The 14,131-nt window shown below is 37.7% G+C and overlaps 1 protein-coding gene across 4 annotated transcripts in view; it reads left to right on the forward strand.

Moving 5' to 3' along the window:
- Positions 1-14,131, forward strand: part of ATRX (ATRX chromatin remodeler) — a 284,375-nt gene that overhangs the window by 239,386 nt on the left and 30,858 nt on the right. For all 4 annotated transcript variants that reach the window (XM_070366289.1, XM_070366286.1, XM_070366287.1 and 1 more), the window contains 2 exons: positions 5,646-5,823; positions 7,135-7,329. In XM_070366289.1, coding sequence (XP_070222390.1) covers positions 5,646-5,823; positions 7,135-7,329 — 373 coding nt within the window. The remainder of the gene's footprint in view (positions 1-5,645; positions 5,824-7,134; positions 7,330-14,131) is intronic.

The raw sequence follows: 14,131 nt of genomic DNA on the forward strand, positions 1-14,131 counted from the left end.
ATTTTTTTCTTGAATACATTCTTCCTGGAGCCCTGTCTTGTTGATCCTATTTTTGTTACCTTGTTGTTGTTGTTCAGTAGTCATGTCTTACTACTTATGACCCCATGGATGGCAGCATGCCAGGCTTCCCTGTTCTTCACTATTTCCCAGAGTTTGCACAAACTCATGTCCATTGAGTCAGTGATGCCATCCAACCAACTCATCCTCTGTCGCCTCCTTTTCCTCCCGCCCTCAGTCTTTTCCAGCATCAGGGGCTCTTCCCGTCATGTGGCCAAAGTATTTGAGCTTCAGCTTAGCATCAGTCCTTCTAATGAATATTCAGGGTTCAATTCCTTTAGAATTTACTGGTTTGATCTCCTTTTTGTCAAGGGGACTCTCAAGTGTCTTTTCCAGTACCATAATTCAAAAGCATTAATTCTCTGGCACTCAGCCTACTTTATGGTCCAACTCTCACATCTGTACCCTTTCCTGGTGGCTCAAAAAAAGTCTGCCCGCAATAGAGGAGGCCTGGGTTCAGTCCCCAGATCAAGAAGATCCCAGTGAGAAGGGCATGGCAACCCACTCGAATATCCTTGCCTGGAGAATCCCATGGACAGAGGAGCCTGGTGGGCTACAGTCCATGGGGTTGCAAAGAGTCGGACACGATTGAGCAATTAACACAACAGCAACTCACATCCATACATGACTACTGGAAAAACCATAGCTTTGATTATACAGAAATTTGTCAGCAAAGTGATATCTCTGTTCTTAATGTGATGTCTAGGTTTGTCATAGCTTTTCTTCCAAGGAACACACGTCTTTTAATTTCATGGCTGCAGTGACTGTCTTCTGTGATTTTTGAGCTCAAGGAAAATATGTCACTGTTTCCACCTTTTCCCCATCTATTTGCAGAGAAGTGATAGGACCAGATGCCATGTTCTGTGTTTTAAATGTTAAGTTTCAAGCCAGCTTTTTCACTCTCTTTTACCCTCAAGAGGCTCTTTAATTCCTCTTTGATTTCTGCCATTAGAGTAGTATTATCTGCATACCTGAGGTTATTGATATTTCTCCTGGAAGTCTTGATTCCAGCTTGTAATTAATCTAGCCCAGCATTTCATTTGATGTACTCTGCATATAAGTTAAATGATAAAGGTGACACTACACAGCCTTGACGTGCTCCTTTCCCAGTTTGGAACCAATTCATTGTTCCATGTCCAGTTCTAACTGTTGCTTCTTGACCTGCATACAGGTTTCTCAGGAGGCAGGTAAGGTAGTCTAGTATTCCCACCTCTTTAGAATTTTCCACAGTTTGTTGTGATCCACACAATCAAAGGCTTTAGTGCAGTCAGTGAACCAGAAGTAGATGTTTTTCTGGAATTCTCTTGCTTTTTCTGTGATCCAGCCATTGTTGGCAATTTGATCTCTGGTTCTTCTGCCTTTTCTAAATCCATCTTGAACATCTGGAAGTTCTTGGTTCAGGTACTGCTGAAGCCTAGCTTGAAGGATTTTGAGCATTACCTTGCTACCATGTGAAATGAGCACACATGTACAGTAGTTTGAACATTCTTTGGCACTACCTTTCTTTGGGATTGGAATGCCATTGTGGCCATTGCTGAGTTTTCTAAATTTCTAAATTTGCTGACATGTTGAGCACAGCACCTGTTACCTTATACCTTGCATCTATCTAACTTCTGTTTACATTTGTTACATTATATTGCAATTGCAGGGCTTCCCTGGTGACTCAGTGGTAAAGAATCTGCCTTCCAATGTAGGAGATGGGGGTTCAATCCCTGGTCTGGGAAGATCTCCTGGGGAAAGAAATGGCAACCCACTCCAGTTTTCTAGCCTAGAAAATTCCATCAACAGAGGAGCCTGGTGGACCAAAGTCAATGGGGTCCCATAGAGTCAGACAGGACAGCTACTTAACAACAACTGAACAACAATTGTAATTATATATCACCACCCCTCCTACACTCAGTTCCTTGAGCAGTGTCCTTCATTTTGATACACTTAATGCTCATAACACTCAGTTCAGTTCAGTTCAGTTCAGTCGTTCAGTCATGTCCGACTCTTTGCAACCCCATGAATTGCAGCACGCCAGGCCTCCCTGGCCATCACCAACTCCCGGAGTTCACCCAGACTCACGTCCATCGAGTCAGTGATGCCATCCAGCCATCTCATCCTCTGTCGTCCCCTTCTCCTCCTGCCCCCAATACCTCCCAGCATCAGTCTTTTCCAGTGAGTCAACTCTTGGCATGAGGTGGCCAAAGTACTGGAGTTTCAGCTTTAGCATCATTCCTTCCAAAGAACACCCAGGGCTGATCTCCTTCAGAATGGACTCGTTGGATCTCCTTGCAGTCCAAGGGACTCTCAAGAGTCTTCTCCAACACCACAGTTCAAAAGCATCAATTCTTCAGTGCTCAGCTTTCTTCACAGTCCTACTCTCACATCCATATGTGACTAATGGAAAAACCATAGCCTTGACTAGACGGACCTTTGTTGGCAAAGTAATGTCTCTGCTTTTGAATATGCTGTCTAGGTTGGTCATAGCTTTCCTTCCAAGGAGTAAGCATCTTTTAAGTTCATGGCTGCAATCACCATCTGCAGTGATTTGGGAGCCCCAAAAAATAAAGTCTGACACTGTTTTCAGTGTTTCCTCATCTATTTCCCATGAAGTGATGGGACCAGATGCCAGAATCTTAGTTTTCTGAATGTTGAGCTTTAAGCCAACTTTTTCACTCTCCTCTTTCACTTTCATCAAGATGCTCTTTAGTTCCTCTTCGCTTTCTGCCATAAGGCTGGTGTCATCTGCATATCTGAGGCTATTGATATTTCTCCCAGCAATCTTGATTCCAGCTTGTGCTTCTTCTAGCCCAGCGTTTCTCATGATGTACTCTGCATAGAAGTTAAATAAACAGGGTGACAGTATACAGCCTTGACATACTCCTTTTCCTATTTGGAACCAGTCTGTTGTTCCATGTCCAGTTCTAACTGTTGCTTCCTAACCTGCATACAGGTTTCTCAAGGGGCAGGTCAGGTGGTCTGGTATTCCCATCTCTTTCAGAATTTTCCACAGTTTATTGTGGTCCACACTGTCAAAGGCTTTGGCATAGTCAATAAAGCAGAAATAGATGTTTTTCTGGAACTCTCTTGCTTTTTCCATGATCCTGTGGATGTTGGCAATTTGATCTGTGGTTCCTCTGCCTTTTCTAAAACCAGCTTGAACATCTGGAATTTCACGGTTCATGTATTGCTGACGCCTGGCTTGGAGAATTTTGAGCATTACTTTACTAGTGTGTGAGATGATTGCAATTTTGCGGTAGTTTGAGCATTCTTTGGCGTTGCCTTTCTTTGGGATTGGAATGAAAACTGACCTTTTCCAGTCCTGTGGCCACTGCTGAGTTTTCCAAATTTGCTGGCATATTGAGTGCAGCACTTTCACAGCATCATCTTTCAGGATTTGAAATAGCTCAACTGGAATTCCATCACCTCCTCTAGCTTTGTTCGTAGTGATGCTTTCTAAGGCCCACTTGACTTCACACTCCAGGATGTCTGGCTCTAGGTGAGTGATCACTGCATTGTGATTATCTGGGTCGTGAAGCTCTTTTTTGTATAGTTCTTCTGTGTATTTTTGTCACCTCTTCTTAATATCTTCTGCTTCTGTTAGGTCCATACCATTTCTGTCCTTTATCGAGCCCATCTTTGCATGAAATGTTCCCTTGGTATCTCTAATTTTCTTGAAGAGATCTCTAGTCTTTCCCATTCTGTTGTTTCCCTTTGTTGTTTCCCTCTATTTCTTTGCATTGATCACTGAGGAAGTCTTTCTTATCTCTCCTTGCTATTCTTTGGAACTCTGCATTCAGATGCTTATATCTTTCCTTTTCTCCTTTGCCTCTTCTTTTCACAGCTATGTGTAAGGCTTCCCCAGACAGCCATTTTGCTTTTTTGCATTTCTTTTCCATGGGGATGGTCTTGATCCCTGTTTCCTGTACAATGTCACGAACCTCCGTCCATAGTTCATCAGGCACTCTGTCTAGCAGATCTTGTCCCTTAAATCTATTTCTCACTTCTACTGTATAATCATAAGGGATTTGATTTAGGTCATACCTGAATGGTCTAGTGGTTTTCCCTACTTTCTTCAATTTAAGTCTAAATTTGGCAATAAGGAGTTCATGATCTGAGCCACAGTCAGCTCCTGGCTGACTGTATAGAGCTTCTCCATCTTTTGCTGCAAAGAGTATCATCTGTCTGATTTCGGTGTTGACCATCTGGTGATGTCCATGTGTAGACTCTTCTCTTGTGTTGTTGGAAGAGGGTGTCTGCTATGACCAGTGTGTTCTCTTGGCAAAACTCTATTAGCCTTTGCCCTGCTTCATTCCATATTCCAAGGCCAAATTTGGCTTTTACTCCAGGTGTTTCTTGTATTCCTACTTTTGCATTCCAGGCCCCTATAAGGAAAGGACATCTTTTCTGGGTGTTAGTTATAAAAGGTATTGTAGGTTTTCATAGAATCATTCAACTTCCGCTTCTTCAGCATTACTGGTTGGGGCATAGACTTGGATTACTGTGATATTGAATGGTTTGCCTTGGAAACGAACAGAGAACATTCTGTCATTTTTGAGATTGCATCCAAGTACTGTATTTCAGACTCTTTTGTTGAACATGATGGCTACTCCATTTCTTCTAAGGGATTCCTGCCCGCAGTAGTAGATATGACGGTCATCTGAGTTAAATTCACCCATTCCAGGCCATTATAGTTCGCTGATTCCTAGAATGTCGACGTTCACTCTTGCCATCTCCTGTTTGACCACTTCCAATTTGCCTTGATTCATGGACCTAACATTCCAGGTTCCTATGCAGTGTTGCCCTTTACAGCATCAGACCTTGCTTCTGTCACCAGTCACATCCACAGCTGGGTATTCTTTTTGCTTTGGCTCCATCCCTTCATTCTTTCTGTAGTTATTTCTCCACTGATCTCCAGTAGCATATTGGACACCTACCGACCTGGGGAGTTCCTCTTTCATCCTATCATTTTTCCTTTTCATTCTGTTCATGGGATTCTCAAGGCAAGAATACTGAAGTGATTTGCCATTCCCTTCTCCAGTGGACCACTTTCTGCCAGACCTCTCCACCATGACCCGCCCGTCTTGGTTGGCCCCACAGGGCGTGGCTTAGTTTCATTGAGTTAGACAAGGCTGTGTGATCAGATTGGCTAGTTTTCTGTGATTATGGTTTCAGTGTGTCTGCCCTCTGATGCCCTCTTGAAACACCTACCATCTTACTTGGCTTTCTCTTACCTTGGATGTGGGGTATCTCTTCAATGGCTGCTCCAGCACTGAACACATTTTTTGAATTATACATAAATTTTCTACATTTACTGAAAAATCTATAAATAAATATCTTGAATGCATTGTAAACATGTGATTTCCGTATTTATTTTTATTCCTATATCAGACTATCTGATGTTACAGCACTACAATTCTTTTGGGGCATATAAATCGTAACTCCAACTCCTTAGACTTGTCCTTTTCTTCAGTAAGCAAGTAATGAATTCTCTGAACTCATGATTGTTCATAAAACTGCCTTAGGATTAAAAAGTCATGTCATAAATAAAATATGTGTTAATTACTCATCTCTAAACATTTATTCTGTGTTTTCATTTTCAGAGGACGATTATTTATCATTTCTACCAAAGCAGGATCTCTTGGAATTAATCTGGTAGCTGCTAATCGAGTGATTATATTTGATGCTTCTTGGAATCCATCTTATGACATCCAGAGTATATTCAGAGTTTATCGCTTTGGACAAACTAAACCTGTCTATGTATATAGGTTCTTAGCTCAGGTAGGCTTGTAATTTATATTCTCTTTTTCATATTGAAAGATTGGGTGAAACTGACGATATTTTTGAAATTCAGACTATACATGCATTGTAGAGAGGCAAACAAAGTTGAAAATATCATTCCTGTTCTTAAAGCAATATAAGTTAATTTTGACCTCTCATGATTTTCTATTTTGTAGTTTGTCCAGGTCTCTAATTTCTCAGATTAAGATGAATTTGCATGGGTATACAGATTTAGCAATTTCATGCTAGTTTAAGAAAGTTAAACATTTATAATTCTTTTACTTACTATGCATAGAAAAGCCAGTAACTAAATCTAATTTGCTTATAGATGTGAAGGTCAAATGATCACTGTTTTCAGTGGCACCAGATAATCTCTTAGTTTGAAGAGTGTGGTTAAATAAGAAGAAACAATTAATGTATTATAATAACAAGAATCATTACAAAGAATATTTAATATTTCTAGTCAAGAATATTAATTTCCTTTAAGTATAAAGTCAGGTATTAAGAAATAGAAACTGAAATTTAAGGAAAGGAAATGAAATCAAAGAAGTGAATGCAGTTCAATGTTATACAGGTTTATAGAATCAAGTTGTCCTTTTAACTGTTTCATCTTCTTTGGGAACAGATGCCACCTTCTCTACCATCCTCCAAATCTGGGCTTCTCAACTAGAGACTGGGTTTTATTGGTACATCTTCATTGGTACATCTATGTATTATTGGTACATAATATTGTTGGTAAACTACACTGTAAACTCTTTCCTGTTATTTTAATTAAGAGCTCCTTTACATTCTACTTCAGAATGTTATATAGAATATATAATAGATATGGCATTGTAGTTATTAATTTTTTGTCCTAAAGTCATAGAAAGTAAGACTTTACATAAAGTCAGTTTATAGTGATTGTTGAGAGTGTGTTATATTCCACTGAATAAGAATTAAACTGCCCTGTTGGATTCTTACATCAATAACCCCCTGAAATTTGATTTCATGTACTCTTATTCTGTTTAGGTTGGTATCTGACTGCTCTCGTTCTTTCACCAAGTACAGAAATATATAAAGCAATACATGAATGCATATTGGTCAGAAATTTTAGGATGATTACCAGTAATAAAGTTTTATTTCTCATCAACATAAACTACTCTGAACAGAAAAAAAAATCTCATGAATTAAGCAACATTGCTCATAAAATTTGCTTCATGGCAGTATATTGCTATCCAGTTTTGCTATTTCATATAAACCAATAACTATATTTCTTCTTGATTAATTTTCATGTTTACAAAATTTGTGTATTGTTCATTCTTTTTTACGAAGGGAACCATGGAAGATAAGATTTATGATCGGCAAGTAACCAAGCAGTCACTGTCTTTTCGAGTTGTTGATCAACAGCAAGTTGAACGTCATTTTACCATGAATGAGCTGACTGAACTTTATACCTTTGAGCCAGACTTGTTAGATGACCCTAATTCAGAAAAGAAGAAGAAAAGGGATACTCCCATGCTGCCAAAGGTAAACATCTTAGAATATTAACTTAAAAAAAAAGCTTAATATAGATCAAGGAAATTTTATTACTACTATGAAAGTTATTCATCTGACTAAGGCTATATTTCAGAATTTTTCAAAGAGAATAAAATTGTATTTAAATGAGAGATCAGTTCTCCACATAGTACCACAAAAGATAGTATAATCTGAAATACATATTTTATGCCAAATAAAAAATTCAGCCCTGCAGAAAAGGATTTCTGAGTAGAAACCTTGAAGACATAGTATGGTTCTCTTTTAATAATCTTCAGTAGCGGGCATACATAATTTTAATAATTATATATGAGATTTAATTGTCTGTTCCTTAGCATTTTTTGTTGTCATATAGCAATTAAGAATCAGCAAATAAGTGTCTCTTACTTGATATTTTTCACTGTCATAACACAAGACTTCGTACTTGGAAAAGAGACCTCTCTCATTTTATAGATGGAGAAACTTATGTCAGAGGCATTCAGTAACTTGCCTAGTTTTCAGCTAATAAGTGACAAAGCCAGGAACAGTATCTACATCTCTCTTCTGGTCCATTGTTCTTGGATAAGAGCCAATTATACATAAGAGAAAACCATATGTGTATATATATATGTATTTTAACCTATTCTGATTATCTAAAACATAATTTTAGGGGGGATTATTAGGGGAGGTTCTTTTCCTATTGTCTTGGTTTCAAATTTAAGCATATAAAGTTCCATATAGCTGTTAAGAGAATTGGGAAAGCAGCTAACAGGTTACAGTGTCACTTTACGAAAGTCACTTCAATCATTTGTTAAAAAAAAAAACAAATACTCAACAGTATCTTAGTTCTTCATATGACTTGACCAGTTTCCTATTCCTAAAAAGGTAATAGGAATAAATATTTCGAATGTTAATATAAATCAGTGATTTCTTCAGTTAATTCTCAGTGTATATGTGTCAGTTAAAATAACGTGAATATTAAGCATTTAGGAAAATTTTAGTGACCTTTGTCTATATTAACAAATATTTTGTTTTTATCCTTTTTTTTTGAAGGGCCGAGTTGTATAGCATGTGGGACCTTAGTTCCCCAACCAGGGATCGAACCCATGCCCCCTGCAGTGGGAGCATGGAGTCTTAACCACTGGACTGCCAGGGTAGTCCCAATATTTTGTTTTTCTAAGCAGTGAGCTGTTTTTCCACTTAAAGTTCACTGATGGAGCATTTAGGAAAGAGTTTTTATGACAGTCTTTATCAAATCTCTTTGATAATAGCTTAGGGCCTCATGGGCTTCCCTGGTGACTCAGATGGTAACAAGTCCGCCTGCAATGCAGGAGACCCAGGTTCAGTCCCTGGGTCAGATAGGTCCCCTGGAGAAGGAAATGGCAACCCACTCGAGTATTCTTGCCTGGAGAATTCCATGGACAGAGGAATCTGGCAGGCTACAGTCCATGGGTTGCAAAGAGTGGGACACTACTGAGCGACTTTGACTTGACTTCACTTCGCTTAGGGCCACATGAAGGTTAAATCTATCATTTTTTTAGTACTTTAAAGAATCATTTCAATTTCCATGTTATAGAATATTAAATTGATAGCAGTTTGGCTTCCTTTGTTAATTATATAACAGAAGTAGGGATCTTGAATAGTCTTTGGAAATTTTTCTGTGTACAAACAGGTTTGTATATCTTTAAAAACACACAAACTCAAATGGACTCATACCATACACACTGTTTTGCAGCTTGCTCTTTTCACCTAGATGTTTCTTGCAGATCTTTCCATATTGTTACATATACCTTTACTTAAAAAAAAATTGCATAGTGTGTACTTGCCTTGTTTTACTTAACTTATATCCCTTTTCTGTCAGGTATGTAATTTTGTGTGACAAAGAGTATTCTTTTAAGGACTTGTACATATTTATGTTTATAGTTTTAAAGATAGTGAAGTTTCCCTTTTCAGTTGACTTCATGTTTAATTAGCATTTCCCCTAAAATTACACTTAACTTAAACTTCAATTTTTTTGAGAAATAGCCCATGATTAGCAATATTTCTCATAGGAAGCCACCATTCCAATTTGTAAAGGGATAGTTGCTTTGAAGTTATTTGTTATGTGGTAAATTTCTGATTGTAGGAAATCTGTTTAATTGGATAAACATTTACTGATAATTTGATGACTTTGAAGTACATGGGGAGGGTGTATTTAAAAGAACAAGACAAGAAAGAAATGCTATTTAATTGTTACAGGATATCTGGAAAGAAACTATTTGTTTTATAATTTGGCACGCTGAGTTGTGAAAGGTGTCATGTTTTTTCATCTACATTTTACTTACTGTGTTTTGTTTTGGTATGACCCTTTGCCCAAGAAAAAAAAGTAATGCTACTTTATTTATTTTTTTTTAACTTTACAATATTGTATTACTTATCAACATGAATCCGCCACAGGTATAGACGTGCTCCCCATCCTGAACCCTCCTCCCTCCCCGTACCATCCCTCTGGGTCGTCCCAGTGCACCAGTCCCAAGCATCCAGTATCTTGCATCGAACCTGGACTGGTGACTCATTTCATATATGATATTATACATGTTTCAATGTCATTCTCCCAAATCATCCCACCCTCTCCCTCTCCCACAGAGTCCAAAAGACTGTTCTATACATCAGTGTCTCTTTTGCTGTCTCGTATACAGGGTTATTGTTGCCATCTTTCTAAATTCCATATATATGCATTAGTATAAACCAATACAATATTGTAAAGTAAATAATAATAATAATAAATAAATAATAAAAATTTAAAAAAGGAGAGGATGTATTTTAATTTAAAAAAAGCTTTGAAAAAGTTTTTTAAAACTGTACCATATTATGATGGCTTGCTATCACAGTAACTAAGACTTGTCAGGGATCTGAAAGGAAATATAATAAGATGTATATGTGATTTACCTGAAGAAAATGATAGTCTACTTGGGGAGAAAAAGTAACATTCTTAAAAGCAAAAGTGCTGATGTGACTGGTACTGAATGTATTTGGTTTAAAAATGAAGGGGAAAACATTCAGGTAAAGTTTAATGGAAAAAAAATTAGACTGATTGGCCTATAAATGATGGTTAATATTTAATTGCATTAGGTAAGAATAAGTTATGAATGTAGGATGAAACAGTTGGGGTTAAAATAAAGGTAAGAATTTAAGTGCCAGACTCAAGATATGATGAAGAAATTGACCAGATGAGTTGAAATTGGATAGATAAAGGTAGGGCCAGCTTATAGAGAACCATTAAAGGCAAACAGAGGCATTTGGATTTAAAATATCATTCACTGTAAGTTCATGGATGGGGTTTTATATGATGAATGTGGGCTTTTGGAAAGTCAGTGTGGCATTAAAATGCAGGATGAGGACGTATAATAGGGTGATGATTGTTGAGTTAAACAGACATTTCAGGTAAATGATGGGACTCAGTTACTGATGATCAATTGTAGCTTTTGGTAGACTGTGAAAAAGCTTTAACCAAAATAATGAAGCTTATTCATTAATTAGTTAAAATCTTTGCAAAGTATCTGCAACATGCCAATCATTATGCTGGTTAGTAAGGATACATTGATAAATAAGACTAGGTTCCTGCTCCCAAGGAGCCTACAGTCTAATAAGCATTTTTTTGTTTGTTTAGTCACTGAGTCATGTCTGACTCTTTTTGCAGCCCCATGAACTATAGCCCACCAGGCTTTTCTGCCCATGGGACTTCCCAGGCAAGAATTCTGGAGTGGGTCGCCATTTCTTTCTCCAGGGGATCTTCCCGACCCAGGGATAGAACCCTCATCTCCTGCATTGCAGTCTCATTCTTTACTCCTGAGCCCCCAGGAAGCCCCTAATAAGCATATCTTCACAATAAAGAAAATATTTATTATATATTGTATATACATATATATTTATTATTTATTATATATAATAAATATATTTATATATTATACACATATAATAAATATATATGTATTTATTTATATATTGGGGCTTCCTGGTGGCTTAGACGGTAAAGTGTCTGCCTGCAATGCGGGAGACCTGGGTTCGATCCCTGGGTGGGAAAGATCCCCTGGAGAAGGAAATGGCAACCCACTCCAGTATTCTTGCCTGGAAAATCCCATGGACAGAGGAGTCCATGGGGTCGCAGAGAGTCAGACACGAATGAGCGACTTCACTTTCACAATAAAAATTATGGATCCTGTATTAGAAATCTGTATAGGCACCCTGTACCATCCATTTGAAAGGATGGAATATTCAGTTCTTTCTTGGAAAAGTTGGGGATGGGGAGTTGACATTAGCAGGACTTCAACTGATATTGAAGATAGACATGGTAGCTGTTTGCATTGCTGTGAGGGCAAAAGATGAAGGCCCTTCAAGAGGATGAGCAGGAAAAAACAAACACGTGCATAAAACAGCATTGCAAATTTCAGGAACATCAGGTAGTTAAAAATAAATGGAGTGTAAAGAGAGAGTAGTATAAAGTAAGGGTGGTCGTGGGAAGAGGTGAGAGAAAAGACTGGAAAGGAGGATGGGACTCAGATCATAGAAGTTAAGAGAGTTTGGACACTGTGTTACAGGCTGTGGGATCTATTTAATGATTCTAAACAAAAGACCAACATCAGATTTTCATTTAAGAAAAATCATTTTGGGTGTCAGTGTGCAGGATGGATAGGAGAAAAGAAAATGAATGTTAATGTGTAAAATAGATAGCTAATGGGAAGTTGTGGTATAGCACACGGAGACCAGCCTGGTGCTCTGTGACAACCTAGAGCAGCGGGATGGGGTGGGCAGTGGGAGGGAGGTTCAAGAGGGAGGGGGCATGTGTATACCTATGGCTGATTCATGTTGAGGCATGGCAGAAACTGACACAACATTGTAAAGCAGTTGTCCTCCAATTAAAAACAAATTTTAGAAAAAGAAAACAAAATGGATGTTAAGATACTTGTTACCGTGCAGTGATCCAGATGAGAGAGGAGGAGGGCACAGCAACCCACTCCAGTATTATTGCCTGGAGAATCCTATGCACAGAGGAGCCTGATGGGCTACAGTCCATAGCATTGCAAAGATCCGGATGTGACTGAAGTGACTTAGCACACATGCATGCGATGGGACTGGATGCCATGATCTTAGTATGATGTATGTTGAATCTTAGCTTTTTGACTCCCTTCTTTCACCTTCATCAAGGGTTCCTCCTTAACTTTTTTTTAATAACTTTTTTGGGCTGCACTGGGTCTTTGCTGCTTTGTGTGAACTTTCTCTAGTTGCTGGGAGAGGGGGCTGCTTTTCGTTTGGAGTACAGACTTCTCGTTGCAATGGCTTCTCTTGTTGTGGAGCACAGACTCTAGGCATGTCGGCTTCAGTAGTTGCAGTGCACAGGCCTTTAGTTGCTTGGCAGCATGTGGAATTTTCCCAGACCAGGGATTGAACCTGTGGCCCTGGCCTTGGCAGGCGGATTCTTATCCGCTGCACCACCAGGGAAGTCCTGTTTCTCCTTAACGAAATGTTAACTTTGTTCCGTGGGCTTGTATTGTGAATTTCATTTAACTTTGTGCAGTACTGTTTGGTTTTCATTTCCTTTAACAGGATTTTGAAAATTAGTCCTCTCTGAACTGGGTACAAGTAGGTGTTTTTTATATTTGCAGTAGTGTTTGAACCTGCTCTTATTAAAGACATTTCAAAGTTGGTTCCTACTATATTATAGTACAATCGCAAAACACCTGTCTTTTTATATATATATATATATATTTTTTTTTAGGATGAAAGACTGCTAAAAATGATACATTTTCATTTCCCTTCAAATTGCTATTATCTAACTAATGATTAAATTGCATGCCTTTTTAACTTTTCTTTGTCCTTTGATAGTTCTGTAAGTGGTCACTTTCAACTTACTTGATATGGGATTATTACATCTCTTTCTGCCTCATCACTTCCTCTTAAAGTCAATAATAACTCCTTTTCTATATTTCTGTTCTTGTTTTCTTTCTTTTACTTCTTCACTTTCTAATTAGATTTACTATTTCAGTTTATTAACCACCAGATTTTTTCTTGTCTTTTTATCTCTGCAGTTCTTCAACGGCAAGAACTGTATTTTCTCCTTTCATCTATAGTGAATAAAACAGTATCAATACTTTTATATGGTCTTTTTTGAAACTCTAGTCAACCTTTGTAGTGATATTTAACTGTATTTTTATCATTCCGTATTGATCCATGTATCATTGAAAATAAGTGTTAGAATTTGCCTTAACTTTTGCAAGCAGTAAAAATGAAATGAAGCAGGTGTGTGAAAGGAGGAAAATTAGAGCTTTAATTCATGTCTTCAGTTCTATATTCAATCAGCTATCTTAGTCAGCTCTATTCATCACCTCATCCAATGGATTATATTGTTAAATATCCTGATTGATTTATTGCTGTTGTTGGTGCTGCTGCTTTTTCCTTTTTGAAATATAATGGTCTTGTAGTTCTGTGGAACCATTTTTAAAATATATTGATTTTAGAGTCTACTGTATCATGTCTACCAATGCATTTCTTAAGTTGTTCAGAGTAATAGTGTTCCTCAGACATTTTGCAACTTCATAATGATCTAAACTTATAAATCCTTTAACACAAATTTCTAGTGATAAAGATTTGTTCACTGATTCTCTTTTTTTAATTTATTTTTTAACTAGAGGAAAATAGTTTTACAATGTTGTGTTGATTGATTCTTAACTGTTTGTTTTTTGAATATCAAAGTAATATCTGACCTCTGTAAATGTTTATGTAAATTATATTAGGGGAAAGTACCTTTCCTGGTAATAAACTTATGAATTATATAGATATC

The sequence above is a fragment of the Bos mutus genome, chromosome X (genome assembly GCF_027580195.1).
Source record: "Bos mutus isolate GX-2022 chromosome X, NWIPB_WYAK_1.1, whole genome shotgun sequence".
Taxonomy (NCBI): domain Eukaryota; kingdom Metazoa; phylum Chordata; class Mammalia; order Artiodactyla; family Bovidae; genus Bos; species Bos mutus.